This window comes from Musca domestica, unplaced genomic scaffold, assembly GCF_030504385.1.
Source record: "Musca domestica strain aabys unplaced genomic scaffold, Musca_domestica.polishedcontigs.V.1.1 4, whole genome shotgun sequence".
Taxonomy (NCBI): Eukaryota; Metazoa; Arthropoda; class Insecta; order Diptera; family Muscidae; genus Musca; species Musca domestica.
Window position 1 is genome coordinate 12791268 of NW_026712328.1, and position 25707 is coordinate 12816974.

The 25707-nt window shown below is 35.3% G+C and overlaps 1 protein-coding gene across 1 annotated transcript in view; it reads left to right on the plus strand.

Annotated features, from left to right (window-relative positions):
* Positions 1 to 25707, plus strand: part of LOC101889656 (cadherin-86C) — a 74921-nt gene that overhangs the window by 32431 nt on the left and 16783 nt on the right. The window contains 5 exon segments of the mRNA XM_059126643.1: positions 1659 to 2404; positions 2487 to 2570; positions 3119 to 3244; positions 12378 to 12527; positions 15181 to 15295. Of these exon segments, the coding sequence (XP_058982626.1) occupies positions 1661 to 2404; positions 2487 to 2570; positions 3119 to 3244; positions 12378 to 12527; positions 15181 to 15295 (1219 nt within the window). The 5' untranslated portion in view covers positions 1659 to 1660.

Genomic DNA, 25707 nt, shown 5'->3' on the forward strand with positions numbered 1-25707 from the left:
CTTTGGCACGAATTATGGCCTTCAAACGGCCAATGAAACTGTCACACGCTGCCCCAATGTTGCTCTGCAGTATTTTTGCCCATTCCCGGCGAAGCGCATGCCTAAGTGATCGACACTTTGGTATTTTTAGTGCCAACCTTGCTTTCCAAAATATTCCAGACACAATAGTCCAACGGATTAGTATACGGAGATTTTGGTGTCCATTGTGATCTGAATATGAAGCGAGGATCCTAATTTTGAAACCATTCGTGGGTGTTGCGTGTTGAGTGCGATGGTGCTGAGTCCTGTTGGAATGTAATACACCCTCCAGAATATTTTCGCGATAATATTCGGCATTTATTCTCGATTAATACAAGCGGAGAGCGATCATCGGCTGTTATGGCGGCCCACACCATCACAATGGCCGGCGCTGGAGTTCTGGTGTCCAACCGAAGGTGCACATTTTGAGCTGGCATGTAAACACGATCATTTTGTTTGTTTACAAACTGCCGGATAACGAATGTTTTCTCATCGGAGAAAACAAAATTCGGCGGTTCACCACTTCCGGCCAAGCGAAGCAACTCTTTAGCTCTGTTGAGTCTATTTTCTTTCTGTTGCGGTGTAAGTTCTTGCACTTTTTGGAATTGCAATGGCTTTACCCCGAGTTCATTTTTCAATATTTGCCGAATGGAATATTGCGATATGTTCAGCTCACGAGCCATTTTCGGCCACTGCGAGGCGGTTTTCAATCAAGTCACTTCTTTACTTTTCGAACCATTTCTGTTAATTTTGCTGTTTTCTTCCGCCCACTTCCTTGAGGTCAAGACACAAAGGAGTTATTCAGATTTAAATGCTGGAGTGCTCTAACGATAGCCACCTGTAGTTTTCCAGTCAAATGTAAAGAAATCACACTATCACGCTTGACTTCCATCACGTATAACTTTTTTCTGTAAAACTCTCACCAAAATGCTTTTGTACGCTAGTAATCAATATAATGAGCTATCACTGGAATAATTTTAACAGCTATCGGAAGAATGGCTTAGAAATGAAGGCAGTCCGATGTTGGTTGCAGTTTTTTCATCTCAACCTGTATATGTACTTTATGGGGTCCACGACGAATATTTAGAGATGTTCAAACGGAATGACGCAGTCGCGTTCAGTATTTGCATGAAATAATTTTAAAAATTTAATTATATGAATCGTACTTCTCACATAAAGGTCATGTATTTCACTGAATTTTATGTGTTTTCCTTTTTTTGGGAAACACGTTACTACAGCTCCTTCCTTTGAAACCAGCCTTCATTTGTTAAGTATCTTTATTGTACGTCCTGTCATTGTACCATGGATGGGGCCATAGTACAATTATTTATTTATTCGAATAAAAATGCCCAACTCTGCATTTTCTGTAATTTAAACTGTCAAAAATTAACTCCCTAGAAAATAAGTTCCTATTTCTGATTCGTGTAAATAATGGATGGATGTTGTGAAAGGAATAATATTCAAAAAAAAAATAGACATGAACTTAAAATCTCAAATACGGATTCCTTTAGTTTAAGAAACAAAAACATATTTATAGTGATTTGCATTTTTGGTGCTGGACAGTGTTATTAATAAATCTCATTGGATAAATATGTATTTATGCATGTCAACTAATTTATATTTTTTATGTTTTATTTCAGAGATGGCTTCCAAAAATAACAAATATGCAGAAAGCGGCAGTAAGCGAAAGAGAAAACGAATCTATTGCTGGCGACTGCCAAAACAACCCCTGGACCAATATCATCGTCAAAGTAAACGCATTTTATCCGCCAATCACATAGTATACACCTCACCAAACTTTCAAGATACCATCTCTAAATCCATCGGTCAATTCCACTGCCATAAGCCATCAATTGACAATAGAAACCTAATATCATTGTCCATTAAACCATCTTCGTCTGCTATGCGACGTCTCTCCACTTCACTACTAACGTGGATAGCTTCATATAGAATACTCACAACCTGTCTCTTGATTGGAGTACTAAGTCCATCAGCTGTACTGAGTGTGGATCCCAAATTTGATCCATCTACTCGTATGCGTTTAGTTTTAGTACCTGCAGATGCCCAAGTCGGCTCTGTGATTTACAGGCTGAGGGCCACAGACGAGGAATTCGATTATCCCCTGACGTTTGAGTTTGTGGGCGATGCCTCGTCATCGACAGTCAAGATCGAGTCGCTACCATGCACCAAGTACAATTCGGTGTGTCAAGCTAATGTAGTTTTACAACGACGCTTGGAACCCGGTCGATACTATGACTTTCAGGTATCGGTGAAGGACACTAAAGGGGGAATGGCGACTCAATTGTGTTCAATAACAGCTACAAACTTTACAACACCCCACGATCTTATTTTCCCTCACAAGCCAGGCATCATTATGCTTCCAGAGGTAAGTTGAAATAACAGCCAGCTGATAGAACCTTCTACTTTCCGTACTGAGAAAATGCCATATTTATGATTGCTTATTTCAGGATGCCAAACGGGGCACAGAGTTGGACTATGTGATTGCTCGAAAAAATCCTCTTTTTCAAAAGCCAGTATACCTCGAGTTATGGGTGAGTAATTAATTTGGTTTTCACATTATTTAGAGCTCAAAGATGAATTTAAATTGAATTTGGAATAATATGTGAACAATTACGCACAATTTGGAAAAATAGAGTTTCCAACTGGCCGCATCGCAACCGCAATGGATACAGGAATACACTATTAAATTGGATACAGGGATACACTATTAAACACAGAAGTCGACTTTTAGGCTTGTCGGTTTTTGCTTTCTACAAAAAAGCCAACTTTTCAATCTTTCGATTTTATATAATCGGTTAAGAATCCATTTTCCAATTTTACCAAAATCGACTGAAATCGATTTCCATTATTTAAGGATAGTCCTGCTAAACAGAACTTAGATCAATGATCTCAAAATTGGGAAACAATTGCAAATAGGCCTTTATGTGGAGTAATATTTGCGGGGAAAATTCCCAACAGAAAGCACCAAGAATGATGTAGAAAAAATATTTAATTTTTTGTTTTAGTTTTCCTATAGTTTATTCAGAATACTGCGTTCACATGATAAATAAAAAAAAAACATTTTATTCTTTTTTAACAGGGATCACCTTTGTTTGCCATAAGACAGAAAATTGTTTCTCCTGAAACGACAGAGGGAACTATATTTCTGCTGGGTCCGTTGGACTTCGAAAAACAAGCCATGTACCATTTAACCATATTGGCCAATGTAAGTAAACAGTTCGGATTTTATTTCAATACAATTACTACTATCGATTTATTTTTATAACTTTCATCATAATTTAAGACCTTATATGTTAAATAGGATGATTTTTCAGAACACATAAAATTAAGGAAATTTCAAGAAATAATTGCTTTTTATAGATAATTTGATGTTTGAAGGTTATTTCATGATGTTACTGATGAACTGAGGTGGAGACCGTGTACATGAGGAGAAAAATAGGAAATTTTTATCATTTCGTTTGTAGCTGTGGGTTGAGGAAAAACTCATAACTACATATAAAACAACGGTATAACAATAACTAAAAGATTACTCGACAAAAGCAGAATCGGATCGATTTCGAGAAAACTTTACTCGCACTAAAAACGATCAAAACATACTCGCACTTATTTGAGTGGTATAGAGGGGGTATAAAAAGCAGAGTACAAAAATAAACTATATGAAACGTTTGCATTCATTTCCTTCTGTATTTTCTCAAAGTACGAAATAAAACCAATATTCAGATAACGGGATTTCTTTCGTACTGTTTGCGTAGGTGAGTCGAAACAAAAACAACACTGAGTGTCCTCTGCTGGATGACACAACATCTTAAACGAAAGAAAACAACACCCATTTCAAACGTTTGGAAACGTTTCATGGCGACTCGCTCGCAAAGGATACAGCTCGTACTTGGCATTTAAATATTTGTGGTTTTGTTTTGAATATTTATGGTTTTGAATTGAATTTGAGACTTCGTTTGAGCGTTTCGTTAATCGTATCGTCTGTTTTCGTACGTTCATACAATGTCCCACCGAACCTAGCTTTTTACCCATTTACAAATGTTAATCCTTACATACAGGGTGTGATGAAAAAACTGCAACCAACTTCAGACTGCTGTCATTTCTAAGCTACTCGTCCGACACCTGTTATAATTATTTTAGTGACAGCTCATTAGATTGCTTACAAGCGTAAAAAGCATTTTGGTGAGAATTTTACAGAAAAAAAGTTATTCTTGATGGAATTCAAGCGTGATAGTGTGATTTCTTTATATTTGGCTGGAAAACCAAACCAAAAGCGGCTATCGTCAGAGCACTCCAGCATTTATATGTGAATACAGTTAGCGCAGCCCGATGTCAAGGAAGTGGACGGAAGAAAACAGCAACATCACCAAAAATGGTTCGAAAAGTAAAGAAGCGACGCAGTGGCCCAAAAATTGCTCGTGAGCTGAATATATCGCAATATTCCATTCGGCAAATATAGAAAAATGAACTCGAGGTCAACCCATTAAAACTCCAAATATGCAAGAACTTACACCGCAACAGGAAGAAAATAGACTCGAAAGAGCTAAAGAGTTACTTCACTTGACCGAAATTGGTGAACTGCCGAATTTGGTTTTTCCGATGAGAAAACATCAACAACGTTGTCCAACAGTTTGTAAACAAACAAACTGATCGTGTTTACTTTCCAAAGAGGTCAGCTGAAAATTTGCAGCTTTGGTTGGCCACCGGAACTCAAGCGCCGGCCATGGGGATGGTGTGGGCCGATGGGCCATAAAAGCCGATGGTCGCTCTCCGCTCGTATTAATCGACCTTGGCATCAGAATAAATGCCGAAAATTATCGCGAAAATGTTCTGGGGGGTGTATTAAAGCCTTGGGCGCGCAAACTTTTTGGCTGCAGATCTTGGACATTCCAACAGAACTCAGCACCATCGCACTCAGCACGCGCCACCCAACAATGGTAAACAAAATGTAAAAATTATGGCATTTGACTTTGTTGCAGTTTTTTACCTCACCCTGTATACCCCAAAAATTGCCTTTAGAAACAGATATTGATGCATCCCAAAGTGTAAAATACCTCAAGGTTGTTTATGTCAAACTGATTCTCATTAAGTTAGTTATGTATTCTACATCACTGAAGTGATTCGCTTCCGTTTAACGGTTCTTTAGTATAAATTCTCTTTTTTCTAATTCATTAACTTGCTTTGACTAAGCGAAGACAAGACAAATATGCTCTTAATTACCAATCTGAACCAGTTGTAAACGTTGATGCCTTGCATAACTGTAAGCCGGTTGCTGGCGTTTGCGGGACGCCCTCTAAGAAACCAGTTAAAACACATAATACCCATAGTTGGTCGTAATCAGCAATTTGTTAATGGCCAAGCTGTGGCCATTCCACACCCTTGTGATCGAAGCAAATGCTTGCAATTCAAGTTCTATGATCACTTACTTTCCATTTAAACAAGTTTCCCTGATGAGAGAATTCAATGCAGCAAATGTTATTTTCTGATGGACTTTTGCTACCTGGCGTTTTTGTAGCTTAAAAATAAAAACTCTATCCTTTTGTGAAGTTATGCGATGCTTTGAAAGGATGTGACATCAATTTATGAATACTATGTCCAAAATGTTTTCCTTCATCCAAATAACTGTTTTACACACTATGTCTACTGGCACGAAGCCCGTTTCAAAAAATAATTTTCTCATTTTTCTCATTGAAAGCGAGAGAGGTATCCTATTGTGATGAATCTTCGCACATAATGACAGGTTCGTCTGCTTCTAGTATCTACCCACAAAAACTCCAAAAGGCCCACTACTTTTTACCTTTTTTGTTTTTATACCCTACACCACAAGGTGGTCAGGGTATTATGTCTTTGTGCATTTGTTTGTACCAGGCAAAAGGAAACGAAAAATGTCCATAGTTCCTTTTGATGATCTGCATAGCATCACTTTCTGAGTTGATTTATGCATGTCAGTCCGTCTGTCCATGCATTCTTGTGAACAAAATGCAGGTTGCATTTATTATCCGATTGAGATGAAATTTTACAAACAACATTTGTTTGGCCCAAGGACGAACCCTATTGAAATTATGAGATAATCGGTAAAAATTTATATATATACATATACATATATATATATATATATATATATATATATATATATATATATATATATATATATATATATATATATATATATATATATATATATCTTCGTCCGATTTGCCTTTTATTGTGCACCAAACGTGTAATATAATCCCGAATAGTATGGAATTTTTCACATACAACCAAATTGGGCCCGAAAATAAGTATCCCAAATTTGATCGAAATCGGTTCAGATATAGCTATAGCTCCCATATATATTGTTCATCCGATTTGTTATTCTTGTCCTCCGCAGCCGTAATATGCACTCTGTAACAACAATTTTTAGGGAAATATATCAAATGCAGCTCAGAAACACCTTTGCTAAATTTTATCGAGATCGGTTCAGATTTGGATATAGCTCCCATATATAACATCGTCCGATTTACTTTTATTGTGCACCAAACTTTTAATATCTGTCCAAATGGGATGGGAATTTGGCACATAAGACCGAATTGAGTCTAGAAGGTAGTATGCCAAATTTGGTGAAGATCGGTTCAGATATAGCTATAGCTCCCATATATATTGTTCATCCGATTTGTTGTATTTGTTACACACAGCCGTAATATGCACTCTGTAACAACGATATTCAGGGAAATATATCAAATACAGCTCAGAAATACCTTTGCTAAATTCTATCGAGATCGGTTCAAATTTGGATATAGCTCCCATATATAACTTCGTCCGATTTACCTTTGATTGTGCACCAAACGTCTAATATTTGCCCAAATAGGATAGAATTTGTCACATACGACCGAAAAGAGTCTAGAAGGTAGTATGCCAAATTTGGTGAAGATCGGTTCAGATATAGCTATAGCTCCCATACAGATTTGGATATAGCTCCCATATATATCTTTATCTGATTTCAAATTAATTTTGCACCAAATGGGCAATACAAGTCCGAATTTAAAAGATACAAATGCTTCGGCATATTTAGTCCTTTGAACTTTAAATTATAATTATAATCATAACGTGTATGATTGAATTCTCCCATAAACACTTTTAATTGTTATGTGGAGCTCAACTAAATTAACAAAGTGGTGTAGGGTATCATAAAATCGGCCCCGCCCGACTTTAGGACTTTCTTTACTGTTTTTTTTAACTTCGCCATTAAACTCTTTCTACCAAAAAAATTAAAAATTACGTTTAGGGCAAACCGACGCCCGAACTTCGTACATATTTATGTTAGTGCTAGCTGAACTCTGTCTTTTGCTATTAGAAATTTCGATGTAGCAACATACCTCCCGTAATAATCGTATCCTCGATTAAATTGTTTCTACTTTTTTTACTGTTAGCCTAATACTATTGTAAAGGCGTTATGGGAAAATGTTTCTTAATAAAACCATATCCCAATCCGAACCGAATTTAATATAATTTGACAACATTTATTTTCTGACCAAATTCCGTCACACCTTCCACATTTCATTGAAATTGGAGATACATATATATGACAGCTATATCCAAATCTGAACAGAAATTTGGCAATTTTTTTGAACTAAATTCCGTCATTTCTTCCAAACTTCATTGGATCTGGTGCATATCGGTATCATATCGTGTCTGGTGCATCAAATATTTGAAATAGGGTAATATCAACTGATGCTTGTCGCCATAAATAAAAAGAGGTGATGAAATCTTAGGTACCTTGGGCTGAGGACTTGATTTCGTTATATTGATACACATATACTTATGCTGACGTGATATGTCCCTTTGAATATTTAGATAATTTTAACAGCTGTTTTTAAGTTGCAATATCCTATAGATTTTCAGTTATAGTGAAAACTGAAAAAAGTTTATGGCCTTTTTAGTATCCCATTTTTACGTAATTTGAAATTTGTATACCCTCCACCATCCGTTTCTAACTCATCGAAATAATAATTTTAGACCTTAAAAAGTATATATATTCTTGATCAGCATAAAATTCTATTTAGCCCTGTCTGTCTATCCGTTAAGATAGGAAGCAAAAATTTCACACAGATCAGTCTTTTGTGTACAAGCAGGTCACGATAGCCCCCATATAAAGGTACCTACCGATATCCAACTATTGATGATTGTAGCCGCATTTTTCAATGAAATTTTCTGAAATTCCATACCTTGAGTTCCTTCTAAGTACTCTACCCACTGGAAGAGAATTATCTATATAGGTCCACGATGTCGTATATCTCCCATGTAACGGCACCTCCAAAAACTCGGTATTTTTATGATTTTAGCCACATTTTTCAATGAAATTGTCTCAAAATCACACAACGAGTTCCTTGTGAGCGATCTACCCCCTGGAAGAGAATTGTCTATATAGGCCCACCATTTCGTATATCCCCCATATAACGGTTCCTCCCGTTATTCGGTATTTTGATGACAGTAGCCACATTTTTCAATGCAATTGTCTGAAATCCCACAGCAGGAGTTCCTTCTGAGTACTTTACCCCCCCGAAAGAGAATTGTCTTCATAGGGCCACGATACCGTATATCCCCCATGTAACAGTACATCCCTTTATTCTGTATTTGATGATATTAGCGACATTATTCAACGGAATTGCTTTAAATTTCGTATTTGGCAAAAATTTATGCAGGTCAACGTTTAGCCCTTATACAACGGTTTTCATTTAAGTGGCATTTTTCGACGTATTTTTTTTTTGTAATTTTTCTTTTTTTTTTTAAATGGTGAAGGTGCTTTTTAATTATTATTATTTATTACGATCAAATCACAGCAAATCACAATTTCATAATTTAATTTCCCGTAACAAAAGAATTTATTTAAAGTAGATCATACCACATATCAACATTTGGTTTAGAGCAGTTATAGTTTGGTTTTAGAGGGAACTGATATATGGGTGGCATATCCAATTCTGAGTCGATTTTCACTAAATTTGACGGAGACATTTAAATATTTTATACCAAATAACATTGCTATACAGTGTGAGATAAAAAAACTGCAACCAACTTCAGACTGCTGCCATATCTATGACACTCGTCCGACAGCTGTTAAAACTATTCGTGATAGTGTGATTTCTTTATATTTGGCTGGAATACCACAAGTGGCTATCGTCAGAGCACTCCAGCATTTAAATGTGAATAAATCCATGCGTCTCGTGCCATCGCTCGTTACAGTGATACGGGTAGCGTAGCCCGACGTCAGGGAAGTGGACGTAAGAAAACAGCAACATCAGCAGAAATGGTTCTAAAAGTAAAGAAGTGACTTGATCGAAACTCGCGTCGCAGTGGACGGAAAATGCGTCGTGAGATGAACATATCGCAATATACCATTCGGCAAATATTGAAAAATTAGCTCGGGGTAAAGCCATTGAAATTCCAAAAAGTGCAAGAACTTACACCGCAACAGAAAGAAAATGATCGTGTTTATTTGCCAAAGAGGTCAGCTGATAATGTGCACTTTCGGTTGGCCACCAGAACTCAAGCCTTGGTCACGCAACAGGACTCAGCACCCGCCACCCAATAATGGTTACAAAATGAGGTTTTCTCATTTCCAGCGCACAATGGCCACCAAAATCTCCGGATACCAATCCGTTGGACTATTGTGTCTGGAGTATTTTGGAAAGCAAGGTTGGCACTAAAAAATACCAAAATGTAGATCACCTCAAGCCAGCGCTTCGCCGGGAATGGGCCAAAATACCGTAGAGCAACATTCGCGTGAGCAACATCGGCCGTTTGAAGGCCATAATTCGTGCCAAAAGTGACCAATTCGAACAAATCTAAACTTATTCTACAAATTGATGCTATTTCCGACATTTTTTGCTTAAAAATTATGGCATTTGAATTTTTTGCAGTTTTTTATCCCAATCTGTATGTCCAATCTAACAAATAATTGTCAAATATTTCAATAATAGATTCTTATACCCTACACCACATAGTGGTAACAGTATTATGTATTTGTGCATTTCTTTGTAACATAGAGAAGGAAGCGAGATAGACTTTTGAGGATCTTCACAGAATCACTTTCTGAGTCGATTTATACAAGTCAGTCCGTATGTCCGTCCGTCTGTCCATGTATTTTTGTGAACAAAATGCAGATCGCATTATCCGTTTGAAATGAAAAATATTTGTTTGACCCAAGGGCGAAATTGGTAATAATCAGATCAGATTTAGATAAAGCTCACATATATCTTCAACCGATTTGGAGTTAATTGTGACCAAATGGCTAATAAAAGTCCAAGTTTTGGAATTTTGGCACATCCAACCGAATTCACTCTAGAAGCAAGAACATCAAATTTAGTGAAAATCGGTTCAGATATAGCTATAACTCCCATATATATTTTTCATCCGATTCCGTGTTTCGGTCCCTCACATTCGTAATATGCATTCGACAACAATATTTGGTACCAGATATCTTAAAGGGTTCGGAAATACCTTTGCCAAATTTCCATTTTGTGTAACTATATATTTTTATACCCTACAACACTATGTGTTGGGGGTATTATAAGTTTGATTGGGCCAGAATTTATGTAACACCTCGAAATATTGGTTTCCCATATAGGAAAGTATATATGGATCTTCCTAGCTCGCCGAGCTGAGTCGATCTAGCTATGTATGTCCGTCCGTCCGTCTGTCCGTCTGGCCATGTTAATTTGTAATCACGCTGCAGGTCGCATTTATGGCCCGATACTTACGAAATTTTGCAGGAAGGTGGGCTTAGGGTCAGAATAGAAGCCTATTTCTTTTGGAGATGATCGCCAAATGTTTAGGGGTTGAAATGGACCAAATACTGAAAAAATGTCCAATCGACGCGGAATTTCGCATGTAGCTAGAGTTTAGGGCGGGGAAGAAGCCTACCAATTTGGGTGGTCATCGGATAATATTTAGCGGGTAAAATAGACCATATCTTTTGTGTTGAAAAAAATCAAAATTTTTCATTAAACCGTGAATATTTTAAATCCCGTCGAAATCACAAAGCCATGACAAGGTTACTTCTGACCTTTACATTGATGTTAACATCCAACAAATTGGATATATAGCAAAATATGTGCGATATATATATGTCTATCAAAGAAGATATGCTTGAAAAATCTCTTATATGTCGAGAACGGCTGAACTGATTTCGACAGTTCTCATTAATTCAGAAAGGCCTCTTGTTAGGAAAGAAAAAACGTCTAAAAAATCGCATAAAAATATCTCTCTAAAGATGAAAATATTGGATTTGTAACATTTTCTCATATTTTTTCAATTTTGTCATATTTTTGGCATATTTTCATTTTGAATTAATATTTTAATATTAATATTTCTACAGCTAACAAAACTAAGTAGTTAGGATATCAGGATATCATATACAGATCGCATTTATCGCCCGATCCTTACGAAATTTTGCATGGGGATAAGATGAGGGTCAGAATAGATGCCTACTCTTTTTGGAGATGATCGTTATATATTTAGGGGTTGAAATGGACAAAAAAAACTGCAAAATTGTCAGCAGGTCGTAATTTTCGGCCGATCCTCTCGCACATTTGAATGGGGGTTACCGGACATTGCAAAAGCCAAGCAGTTTTGGATGGCCATCCAAAAATATTCAATGTGTGAAATAGTTTGCCAACTTTTGTAGACTAAATACGAAAATGTCCATTCCAGTGACTTTTTGGAGAATTCACAAATACAGGAAAGACGCACTTCTGACTATTTCGTTAACGCTGATTTCGTTGAAGAATATAGTCAAATGTCTGTATCTCATATAGATGCGTTTCAGTCAAAAACCAATAATAAATGTTAATCTTTTGCCACTTCTGAGAGATTAAAGGTCTTTGGGAAATATTGGTTCCAGATCTAGGAAGACCATTTACGTGCAACATCTACCAATAAATTGGAAATGAGCAAATTCGTTTAAGTTGCTATTATCCGAAAATTAGAGAACGAAACCTGATGGTTTTCTTTTATTATTTGTCACAATATCTTGTGGAATTCTTTCGAGTATCTCGCCTATATAAACTGTATGGTTTATTATAGTGTTGTAGGGTATTCAACGGTCGGCCCCCGCTCGACTGTAGCCTTTGCTTACTTGTTTTAATATAAACCTTCTCGAACTGATGTCATATATGTCACTCTACATATATTGTAATTGTAAAGCGAATTCCACTAATGTTGACAGCTGGCTTTAGTTGTCACCTTAAAATTGGGTAAAAGTTACGTTAAATAGGTAGTATAATATGAATTTACAAAACTACATATTTAATGTGATATAAGTCAAAATTATTACTGTTGCGCTCAATTTTATTTTTCTTTTTTAGGACGCCTATGCTGAGCCTGGTCAAGATAGCCGTAATATTGCTGGTATGGAAATTGTTGTAATTATACAAGACGTTCAAGACCAACCTCCCGTGTTTACGATGGCCCCGCCAGTTACGAAATTGCCAACTGGTATACTGCCCGGAGACAAGGTGAGTGATTTTCATAACCCAATCTATGAAATAAAAGTTTTACAATTTTTATAATTTCGATGTCAAAGCATAGAAAAAGTTATGTTTGAATGTTTCAAGTCAAAAAAAAATTCGGCCCTATTACGATTGTCGTCGTCGTCGCAAAATGAAGTCGAGGCGACAATAACGATATTAGGGTTGTCATTTTTTTCGATAGCGATGAATGTCGATGCAACAGTTGACGGGAAGTTGTTTTTAGAGAGTATCTTGCGCTGTAAAAAATTAGACGACATTATATTTTTTAGTCGGCGTTGATATTTTAACCATTTTGTATTTGACATTTTACCATGAAATAACAACAGCAAAACAATTTGGAAATATTGAAGACATTTCCAACACTGGTCTACTAAGACTCTACCGCTAAAAACCATAATGCTGTGACCATTTAAAATAACTCTAGTTTAGTAAAAACTCTTCGATTTTATCGGACATTTTTTCAGAGGTAGGTATTTTTACCCTGAATCCCGGAAACTGTTACTGTGATTCCCCCGATTTTTGACTTGAAAGTCTTGGTTCAAGACCCGGATCCACTTACCCGATATACGCAAAATAGGTATCGTTTAAAAGCTATCCAAAAAGTGGTCACATGGTGGGGCCGAAGGCCGTTAAATTTATAAAACTTTAGTTCGCGTAGCTGGTTGAACATACCCAGAAGAGAACATCTCTGGACCCAGAAAAGGTATTAGCAAAATTGTAGCATTTTGGAAAGGTAAGAGTGTCAGCCATACTTTGGCATCAATTTTGTTGGGCCCTTTTTCGACATCTTTGGGGTTTTATAAAAAAATCGGGTCTAAAAAATCGATAATTTTACTATAACTTCCAAACCGCTTTAAATATGTACTTACTTGGAGTCAGGTAATACAAATATGTTTGTTTGCTGCTTTAAGACTCGCCGCTGCAAACATTTTTTTCTTTTTTTTTGTCAACAACAAGCAAGTGTTGCCAACTTGTTATACCCTCCACCATACTATGGAGGGTATTAACTTTGTCATTCCGTTTGTAACTCCTAAATACTCATGTCAGACCCAACAAAGTATATATATTCTTAAGTTTTGCCTTATTAAGGCGAAGATCATATGTTTTATGATTTATGTGTTTGATTTCTCTTTCGAGGCGAGCTTAATGATCTGAAATTTGCAGTGAAAAGGAAAGCCAGATTAGTGTCTATCTCACCACTATGCGACGCGTTTCGCCGTTGGTTAAGCGCCTCATCAGGCATATTTGGTGTGGATGATGCCTTACAAGGGCCGTTCCGTTTTTGTTCAGCGTAAAATTCTAAGTCGATTTAGCCATGTCCGTCTGTCTGTGTGTTGTAATCACGCTATCTTTCGAACGAATTGAGATAGAAGGCTAAAATTTTGCACACGTGTTTATTTTTCCAGTAGGCAGGTTAAGTTCGTAAATGGGCCATGTAGGTCCACGTTTTCATATAGCCCCATATAACGGTACCTCCCGATATTCGGTATTTGATGATTTTAGCGACATTATTCACCGGAATTGTTTGAAAATTGGTATTTGAAGTTCGTAATGAATACTACAGTCTGTGACAGAAAATTGTCTGTGCGGGTCCAGGTCTTCGTATAGGCCCCATATATCAGTACCTCCCCATATTAGGTATTTTGACGATTTTAGGTACAATACCCACCGAAATTGTTTGAAATGTGGTATTTGAAGTTCGTAATGGATGCTACAGCCTGTGACAGAAAACTGTCTATGCTGGTCCAGGTCTTTGCACAGCTCCAATTTAACGGCACCTCCCTATATACGATATTTTGATGATTTTAGCTACATTATTCACCGTTTATTTCAAGTTTCGAATTTGAATATGGTAATGGCTTATGACGAACAGTGCCAATGTAGGTCCTCGTCGTATAGACCCCAATATAACGGCTGTATTTGGTATTTTTAATATTTTAACAGAATTTTTTAAGGATTTTATTCTTTGAAAATTTCCAAATTCGTTCCAAATGGTGGAGGGTATTCAAAGTTCGGCCCGGCCGAACTAACTGCTTTTTAACTTGTTTTTATACTGTCGATGTCGTTCCTATGCCTTACCATAATACCATTTTTAGAAACGACGCAAAACGATAACCGTAATTGGGTCGATTATTATTGTTTCAAAATTTTTGTTCATGTTCTTCATCATATTGTGCCTATATTTCAAATTTAAAACTTGAAAGAAAAATTCCACATAAAAATATGAACTGTTGAAGCCGTTCTACACATGCTCACAGCGTTATAGAATATATATCGTTTAAATATTTTTCCTTTTTGGGGTTATAACAGTACTCTTTACTTTCATTATACAATAAAATAACAATACAAAGTGCCAGTGGGTAAAAATTATCTTCGAAGCCACAAAATTAAATATTGAGTCCCAATTTTTAGAATATTAACTACTAAAAATTGTTTAAGCCTGTTTTCTCTCCCACTAGAAAATATTTCATTCTAAAACATGACCGATTGATCCCATTTAGTTTCAATTATTATTACACCTTAGGTTCCCATCATTGCACTATCTTTAAATAGTGGGTGTATTTTAAATTGCAACCAAAAATAATAAATAATGGTTATCTCTCTCTTTTAACCACAACGTATCCAAATTTGTTTTTAGATTCTTCAAGTCCATGCTGAAGATGGAGATAAAGGTAGTCCACGAGAAGTTCGTTATGGCTTGGTGTCTGAAGGCAACCCATTCACATCGTTCTTCGACATAAATGATACCAGTGGTAAGTTTTTGTACATTGTTTTCTGCAGGAATTATAATATAACTTATTCTATAGTACTCTAAAATAATATAAGTGATGAATTGAGCATTGAGATTCTCTACCTGGTTTTTTCATTTCCAACAAAATCAAAGCGTAGTAAAAACGCATAATTATACCCTCAGTCATATGGGTATGTATCATTTGATACGGTCAAAACGTATCTAGTCGAAATTACGGTTTTAGATCCTTAGCCCCTTTGGACGTTTCAGAACACCGTAATATTATTGTCAGAATTATAATTCTTATAAAATGTGATGTGAGATGCCGATTGACTTCAAATCACACATCCCAATATTTATGTTAACCCACACATAGGCTCAACATTTTGAATATCCATGAAGCTCATAAAAAGCGAAGACTTGGTACATCTCAATATTTCCATCAACACAAAATCTGTTGAAAAGATGGGGATAGGATAGAATATGTAGAAGCCTATTGTTTTTAGAGATGATCGCAAAATATTTAGGGGTTTAAATGGACTATAAATAGAAAAAAAATCTCCTGATTCCCGGATATATAGCAAAATGGATACAATATACAGGGTGAGATGAAGAAACTGCAACAATCTTCGTACTGCTGTCATTTCCAAGCCACTCGTCCGAGGATTGTTACAAAAGCATTTTGATGAGAATTTTCCAGAAAAAAAAGTTATTCCTGCTGGAATTCAAGCGTGATAGTGTGATTTCTTTATATTTGGCTGGAAAACCAAAAGTGGCTATCATTAGAGCACTCCAGCATTTAAATGTGAATAAATCTTTTGTGTCTAGTACCATCGCTCGTTACCATGATACTGGTAGCGTAGCCCATCGTCGAGGAACTGGGCGGAAGAAAACAGGAACATCAGCAGAAATGCTTCGAAAAGTAATGAAGCGACTTGATCGAAACCCGCGTCGCAGTGGCCAAAAAATGACTCCTGAGCTGAACATATCGCAATATTCCATTCGGCAAATATTCAAAAATGAGTTCGGGGTAAAGCCATTGAAATTTCAAAAAGTGCAAGAACTTACACCGCAACAGAAAGAAATAGACTCAAAAGAGCTAAAGAGTTGCCGAATTTAGTTTTCTCCGATAAGAAAACATTCATTGTCCAGCAGTTTGTAAACAAACAAAATGACCAAAGAGGTCATCTCAAAATGTGAACCTTCGGTTGGCCACCAAGCGCCGGCCATGGTGTTGGTGTGGGCCGCCATAACAGCCGATGGTCGCTCTCCGCTCGTATTAATCGATCGTGGCATCAGAATAAATGCCTAATATTATGGCGTGTATTAATGCCTTGGACACGCAAACATTTTGGCCGCAGACCTTGGAAATTCCAACAGGACTCAGCACCATCGTACTCAGCACGCGCAACCGAAGAATGGTTACAATGGCCACCAAAAGAAAAGTCAAAAGTCAGACGGGACGACTATATGATACCTTGCAACACTATGCTTGTAACAAATAAACGTTCACATTTAGAATGAAGGCTACATGAATATTTGAGTCATTTATCTTCTATATATATACTAGCTGGCCCGACCCGCGTTGCCGGCCCATACATTTAGTCTTTAATGCATATTTTTTAAAGCATAATAAATCATAAAGCGGAGCTATGTAAGCGGCACAATTGTTATTATAAGTAATGACTCCATAGTAATTTCTGAATAGAAATAAATATTCATTGCAAAAATTACAACAGATGTTCACTTACAGTCGGTTTTAGGCTTTAATTTGAGTGCTAAAACCTATATGATATAGAACATCTATAATAGCCCCATGTAAAAATTCAGCTCAATTTTTTACATTGTAAAGAGCTTGGCAACATTTTCCGCTCAAATTAGCTGTAATTTGGAATTTATATTTCCAACGTTTAGAAGTCCGTGCTGCGTGGTATTTAGTTTCGTCCACGTTTCAACTGAGGGCAGAATGAAGTCAAAGATAATTACTCTTTTGCACCCATTACCGTAAGAAAAGAATTAATTTTTTTGTCATTTAAATTTTGCTTTGGAGATCCCATAAAATCCATATTTTTTATCATAGTATAATGCAATGACAATTAAACAAATGTTCAGTCCAGTGTTACTTTCCAGTGTTAGTAAATTTTTTCATGTTTCTGCCACGATTTCCGACTGAATGAATCCCAGTTTGACATTTCGGAGTTTATTTCATATAGACGTACATCCCAAATCTACATTCCCATGTGGACTTGGGGGCACACATAATGTGGGGACTATATTTAAATAAATGCCTACGTGGACAATTATCTATAAGATGGTTCTCTACCCCAGAATATATTAAAAATAATATTATTTAGCCAAATCAATTGATGAATGTGTCAAGACCAATATGGGCCTTACTCCGAAAATTGAAAATTTTATGCGAATAGGTTTTCTACCCTTTTAGAAAAAAAAGATGCCAAATAAGGGCGAAAAAATTAAAAAAGTGGCCAAAACCCATATGATGATTATACCAAAAGGATGGTTGCTTTTCAAATTACCAACATTTTCCGAGATTTAAAATCGGGTTGTACCCTTATCCAGGGGTTATAACCCATATCATGACCTTCAAAAGCGATTTTAAGAAGAAGGAAGAAATCCATTTCATCCTAAATGTCCAATTCGCTCTTCTATTTTGCACGACTTATATTCGGCATTTCACTGATTGCAGTCACAATGATTGCAGTTTGAGTTCTCATTGGAGGGATTATTGTCATGTGAAAGAAGTAAGTCCACGTTTTGAAATGAGCCCCATATTGATTTGTCGGTCATTTTCGTCAATCAATAGATGTCAGTTTAAGCATGAAAAATCGCCATTTAATATCGTATTGAGTGTACCATCGGAAATTGTATGAATTCTTAAAATCCGTCAAGCCGTTCATGAGTTATAAGCGTAGTAACTGACATAACTTTCTTTTAAATTAAAGTCTTTATTTTGTTCACAAAAAAACGGTTAATTTCAATATAAGCTGAATTAAAAAAATTGTACATTATATAAAATTGACAAAAAAAAGCAAATTGAAAAAAATCTTCAACTTACTCGCTGAGTTTTACAGCAAATGTTTAAAGGCCCTACGAAGTTTGTTAATGTAATGTACAATTATTTTGAAATTCGAATCCATTAATTTTTTTCCGATTTCAGAATTTTTGCGATGAGATCTCTCCTCTTTTTTTTCGTGATTTTTTAGCGACTTTAAAAAGGTAATTAAAATATTGATTTTTGTGTTCATAGATTATTATCTTTTGAAATAATATTATTAGTATAATTCTACTTACTCAATAAATACGTAAAATCTATAATCTATTGTCCGTTGTCGCTTCATACTCCACAAAAAGACTACAAATCATATTAGAAATAAAAAACAAAAAAACGCTACAAATATACATACGAAAATAGTAAGTCAAAATGTAAAAAAATCCAATACATCCAATATAAAACATTACTATTGTACACTTCAAAAGTCAAAATGAAAATTTTCATATTTTAAAATTTTCCGTGCTTTTTTTTATTTTTATCCTCTTCTGGCAAGAGACAATTCCGAATTTGTTTCAATCGCTAAAATCAGATAAGCGGCTCTTAAGTTATAAGCGTAATAACTAACACAACTTTCTTTTAGATATATATAGTTCCTCAGCCGCCAAATAAATACTCAGGGTTGGATGGGAAGTCAACAGTATCTCGTGTAATCATTTTCAAACCGATATCTTCATTATTTTGGCAAATATAAGGATTTTAGATAAATCGAAATAGTGGGCGTAAAAGTAGGCGTGGTCAATATTTTTTTCTTTAAAATCCTAACTCGGGGTATGACGAATGTTTGTACAAAAAATTATGCAAATCGGTACACCCGTTCTCAACTGATTCCATTACCAACGAACAACAATTGATTTTTATATCTTCTTCTTCTTCTTCTATATATATATAAATCAATTGTTGTTCGTTGGTAAGGGAATCAGTTGAGAACGGGTGTACCGATTTGCATAATTTTTTGTACAAACATTCGTCATACCCCGAGTTAGGTTTTTAAAGAAAAAAATATTGACCACGCCTACTTTTACGCCCACTATTTCGATTTATCTAAAATCCTTATATTTGCCAAATTAATGAAGATATCGGTTTGAGAATTATTACACGAGATACTGTTGGCTTTCCATCCAACCGTAAGTATTTATTTAGGGGCTGAGGAACGCGCCTACTTTTAAATCTGTCTCTCTATATGTAAAAGAAAGTTATGTTAGTTACTACGCTTATAACAGGACCTTCAGCTGGAAGATGCAAACACATTTATACAAATAAAAATTACCGAAAAGGCGTTATGGGGTTCACTTCAAAAAGTGGACCTGTTTCTTTCATATGACAATAATTCGTCCAATGAGAACTCAAAATGTAAAATACATTGGGACTGCAATCCGTGAAATACCGACTATAAAGGACGCAAAATAGTAGAGCGAATTCCTTCCAGAAATTTTTTCCAAACATTCAAGATACCTTTAATCGCTTTGGCAGGTCATGATATGGGTCATAACCCCCGATAATGGAACAACCCGATTTCAAGTAAATTCTACATTTTAACCATATTTTTCGTACTAATTTTACCTTATGTTGATAATTTAAAAAAACCATCCATGCAAGAAATGATCACGTTTTAGTATCACCATCATATGATTTAAGGTATTTTCGGGGTCTTGGCCACTTTTTCCATTTTTTTGCCCTTATTTGACATCTTTGTTTCTAAGGGGGAAGAAAACCTCTTCTCATAATTTATTTATTTTTTATTTATTTTTCGGGCCCATCTTAGTCTTGAGGCTACATTGGGTAAAAAACCCTGAGGTAGAAAACCATCTTACAGATAATTATCCACATATGCATTTATTTAAGTATAGTCCCCACATTAGTATACCCCCAAGTCCACTTTCCCAACCAATGTGTGGTCACAAAAGAAAATTTGGTATTCTATTGAATTTGTAACCCCCAAGAGAATATTGGTTGGGAACGTAGATTTGGGATGTACGTCTATATGAAATAAACTCCGAAATGTCAATCTGGGACTTATTAGTCGGAAATTGTGGCAGAAACATGAAAAAATACGAAATTAGAAAGTAACTCGAGACCGAACATTTCTTTAATCGTCATTAAATTACACTACGATGAAAAATGTGGACTTTATTGGATCTCCATCGCACAATTTAAATGTCAAAAAATGTATGCCAAAAGAGTATTTTTTTTTTGGCTATTCTGACAACATTCTACCTTCAAGTATGAGGTGAACAAAACTAAATACCACGCAGTACGGGATTTTAAACGTTGGAAATACAAATTCGAAATTGTAGATCATTTGAATGAAAATGTTAAGCTTTTTACAACAATAAAAATTGAGCTGAATTTTCACATTGGGCTATTATAGATGTTCTTTATTATAAAGGTATTTAACACAAAAATCAATTTCTATTTAGTCATGGAGTCATTACTTATAATGAAAATTATGCCGCTTACATAAGTCAGATCTGTGATTTATTATGCTTTAAAAAATACGCATTAAAGACTAAAAGTACGGGCCGGCAACGCGGACCGGGCCAGCTAGTATATAGATAAAAATCAATTGCTGTTCGTTGGTAATGGAATCAGTTGAGAACGTACAACGTACAAAACTGTTATTTATAGATTTTATGTATTTCTTGGGTAAGTGGAATTATACGAATAATATAATTTCAGAAGATAATAAGCTATGAACAAAAAAATCAATATTTTACTTACTGAAAAAAAAATTAATGGAATCGAATTTCACAAAAATGGTACAATCTTTTGACAAACTTCGTAAGGACCTCAAAACATTTGCTGTAAAAAATCGTCGAACAAGTTGATGATTTTTTTTTTCTTTTTTCAATTTCCTTTCTTTTTTTTTTTTTTGTATAAATTTTATAAAAGAAAGTATGTCTGTTACTACGCTTATAACTCAAGAACAGGTTGACGGATTTTAAGAATTTATACAATTTCGGATTGTACACAATACAATATTAAATGGCGATCTTTCAAGCTTAAATTGACATCTAGCTTTCAATTCCAGGACCTACATTGTGCTTCAGCTGGAAAATGCGAACACATTTAAACAAACAAAAATGACCGACAAAGCGTTATGGGGCTCATTTCAAAACGTGGACCTACTTTTTTCATATGATAATAATCCGTCCCATGATAACTCAAAATGCTAAATTAATTGTAACTGCAATCAGTGAAATGCCGAATATAAGTATAAAATGCCGAAAGTAGTATAAAATGGATTTCTTCCTAAACTTTCAAGATACCTTAAATCGCTCTTGCAGGTCATAACCCCAGGATAAGGGTACAACCCGATTTCAAATATATTTTACATTTTAAGCTTATTTTTTATACCAATTTCGGCAAATGTTGGTAATTTGAGAAGCAGCCACCATAGCAAAGAATGATCACGTTTTGGTATAACCATCACATTGTTTAAGCTATTTTCGGGGTCCTGGCCACTTTTTAAATTTTTTTGGCCCTTATTTGGCATCTTTGTTTCTAAGGGGGTAGAAACCCTATTCGCATAAAATTTTCAATTTTCGGAGTAGGGTCCATCTTAGTCTTGACCACATTCATCAATTGATTTGGCTAAAAAATAGTATTTAGGCTAGGGTAGAAAACCATCTTATAGATAATTGTCCACGTAGGCATTTATTTAAGTATAGTCCCCACATTATGTGTACCCCAAAGTCCACTTTCCTAACCAATGTGTGGTCAGGAAAAAAATTATATTCTATTGAATTTGTAACCTCCAAGAGAACATTGGTTCGGAAAGTATATTTGGGATGTACGTATATATGAAATAAACTCCGAAATGTCAAATTGGGACTCATTCAGTCGGAAATTGTGGGAGACACATAAAAAAAAATTCCGAATACTAGAAAGCAACACTGGACCGAACATTTGTTTAATAGTCATTGCATTATACTATGATGAAGAACATGGAATTTATGGGGTCACCAACGCACAATTTAAATGACAAAAAAATAATTATATTCTTACGGTAATGGACGTAAATGGGGTGGACAAAACTAAATACCACGCAGCACGGTATTCTAAACGTTGGAAATAAAAATTACAAATTACAGGTAATTTTAATAGAAAATGTTGCCAAACTCTTTACGATACCAAAAATTGAGCTGAGCTGGACATATATTATACTTTTGCCATGAATATTCTTCACTAATACACAAACGTTGTTTTTTTAAACAACAATAATGGGATTAAGCCTGACCATTTTGCAACAACAAAATATTTTTAGAAATTGCTATGGAATCATTATTTATAATGAAAATTGTGTCACTTGCATATCTCAGCTCTGTGATTTATTATGCTTTACAAAATATACATTAAAGACTAAAAGTACGGGCCGGCAACGCGGACCGGGCCAGCTAGTTATAATTTACATAAATCAAATAGATCTTGTTAAAAAGTTTGTCTCATATTTAAGGTAAATATGGGTTATATTTAAATATATGGCACAAGGATGTGTATAAATAAAAAAGACCTTTGTATGGGGATCTGCCCCGAAAACTCTGCTATTATCGACTGGCGTTGACATTTCGCTCTCAACAACATAACATTGTCGTTTTTGTTGTAACTCATGCTTGTAACTTGGTAGACGTAAATGAGAGCTAAAGAAATCACTTTTGATTTTGACAACTTCGACATACCGTGCTAAACTATTACCTTCCTCGCTATGCTAAAATGTTTTGTACACACGCCATCTATACAAACATTATGAAAAGTTGATAAAATCGTAAAAAATGTCGAAATAAACAACATACTCAATCAAAACTGCATACTTTTGTGATTTAATTTCCAAATTTGCGAAATCCATTCTGTCAAAGTAAAACATTTTCTAATTTCCATGTTTGACGCATAGTGATACAGAATGGATTTTTACCTGACTAAAAGTCTATATGTCTGCATTTGATTCGTTTACAATACCCTTCTCCATACTATGGATGTAAGGTCACTTTCACAAGGTTACACAGGTGGCGAATTTAAGTGTTTATCTTTATGTCTAAAAAGGGACAAAACACACAAAAAAATTTTGCAAATTCTTATAGAAATGCTGCACATATGTTTATTTGTCAAAACAAAATTAGTTGTTACATATTTTTATATCCTCCACCTTAAAAAGGATGTTAATGTCATTCCGTTTGTAACATCCATAAATATTCGTCGTTGACCTCATAAAGTATATATATTCATAATTAGCATAAAATTCTAACTCTATTTAACGATGTCCGTCAGGCAGGCAGTCTGTCCGTCTGTCTGTTGAAATCACGATACAGTCCACATTATTTGACGTAGGCCCTCAAAATTTGGCAGAACATTTTTTATTATGTCTAGGATGGTTGGTATTGAAAATGAGATATATCGGTCCACGTTTTGGTATAGCTGCCATTTAACGATGCATCTTGATATTCGGTATGTTAATGATTTTAGCGACATCATTCACCGGAATCGTTTCAAATTTGGTACTTGAAGTTCGTAACAGATACTACAGCCTGTGACAGAAAATTGTCAGTGCAAGTCCACGTATCCTATAGCCCCTATATAACGGTACCTACCGATATTCGGTATTTTGATTATTTTAGCGACATTATGCACCGGAATTGTTTCAAATTTTGTAGTTGAAGTTCGTAATGGATACTACAGCCTAAGACAAAATATTGTCAGTGCAGGTCTACGTCTTCGTATAGCCCCCATATAATTGTACTTTCCTATATCCGGTATTTTGATGATTTTAGCTACATAATTCACTGTTTTTTCAAAGTTTCGCATTTGATATTATGATGATGTTGCAGGTCCACGTCGTCGTATAGACCCTAATATAACGGATACATTCAGTATTTTTAAGATGTTAACAGAATTCTTAACGGTTTTTATTTTTTTGAAAATTGCCAAATTCGTTCCAAATGGTGGAGGGTTCGACCCGGCCGAACTTAGCTGATTTTTCACCTTTTTATTATTGCCCGGTTTTCCAATCGAAAACGAAATCTTAACGAAGAGAGTCACTTGAAGTCAAGTTAAAATAAAATCAAAACAACTCATAGCTTTATTTCGACTATAGAGTGGCAGCGTTATATGGGGGACATATGATATCGTGGACCTATATAGAACAGTAGGTGAACCCGGAGCCCTTCGCTACCTCTTTTGATTTGCATTCAACATTTTATATACGAATATTTGTTGGTTTAAAAACATAAAACAAATTCAAAAATTAAAAAAAAAAATATTGTAATACTTTAATGCGTAAATAAACAAGCATGACAGGAACAGCTGACCATGAGAAAAGCAGAGACGTGCCAAATTTAGTCCGCATACACGAAGGGTTTGTCCTTCGGATTAATTTCATAGCAAATGTCAAGCGCACAGGAAACTGCAATCTTTTGAAGTTAAGTGGGATTTCTGTTTCAATTAGAGAATTTGAGGTAGCAACATACTTATCCGCAATTATCGTATCCTCAATTGAATTGTTTTGTAGTTTTTTTGCTCTTAGGCTAATACCATTGCAAAGGCGTTGTGGATCAATGTTTCTTAATAAAGTCATATCCCAATCTGAACCGACATCAATATAATTTGACAAAATTTATTTTTAGACCAAATTCCATCACACTTTCCATATTTCATTGAAATCGGTGCGTCTAATATGTAAATCGGCCGAAAATATATATATGGGAGCTATATCCAAATCTTAATCGATTTCCAATTAATTTGTAAAATTTATTATTGTAACTAAATTTCGCCACACATTCTGAATTTCATTGGAATAGGTCATATATATGTGTTTGATGCATAACATACATTGAATCGGCGGGAGCTACACCTAAGCCTCAACCGATTTCAATATAATTCGAAAAATTTTTTGGGTACCAGATTTCGCCTCTCTGTCCGAATTTCATTGGATGCATTTAATATGTAAAATCGACCAAAAATTTATATGGGAGCTATATCCAAATCTGAACCGATTTGTATATAATTTGACAAATTTATTTTTGTTCCAAATTTAGTCACTCATGCCGAATTTCACTGGAATCGGACATACGTATCGTGTTTGGTGCATCAAATATGTGAAATCGGCCGAAAATATATATGGGAGCTATATCCAAATCGATTTTAATATAATTTGACTAAATTATTTTCTGATCAAAATCCCGTCACACTTTCCAAATTTCAATGGAATCAAACATACATATCGTGTTTGATGCATCAAATAAACGAAAACGGTCGAAAATATATATGGGAGCTATATTTAAATCTGAACCGATTTCAATAGAATTTGGCAAATTTATCTTTGTTTCAAATTCCGTTAGGCATTCTAAATTTGGAGACTGTATCTATAATCG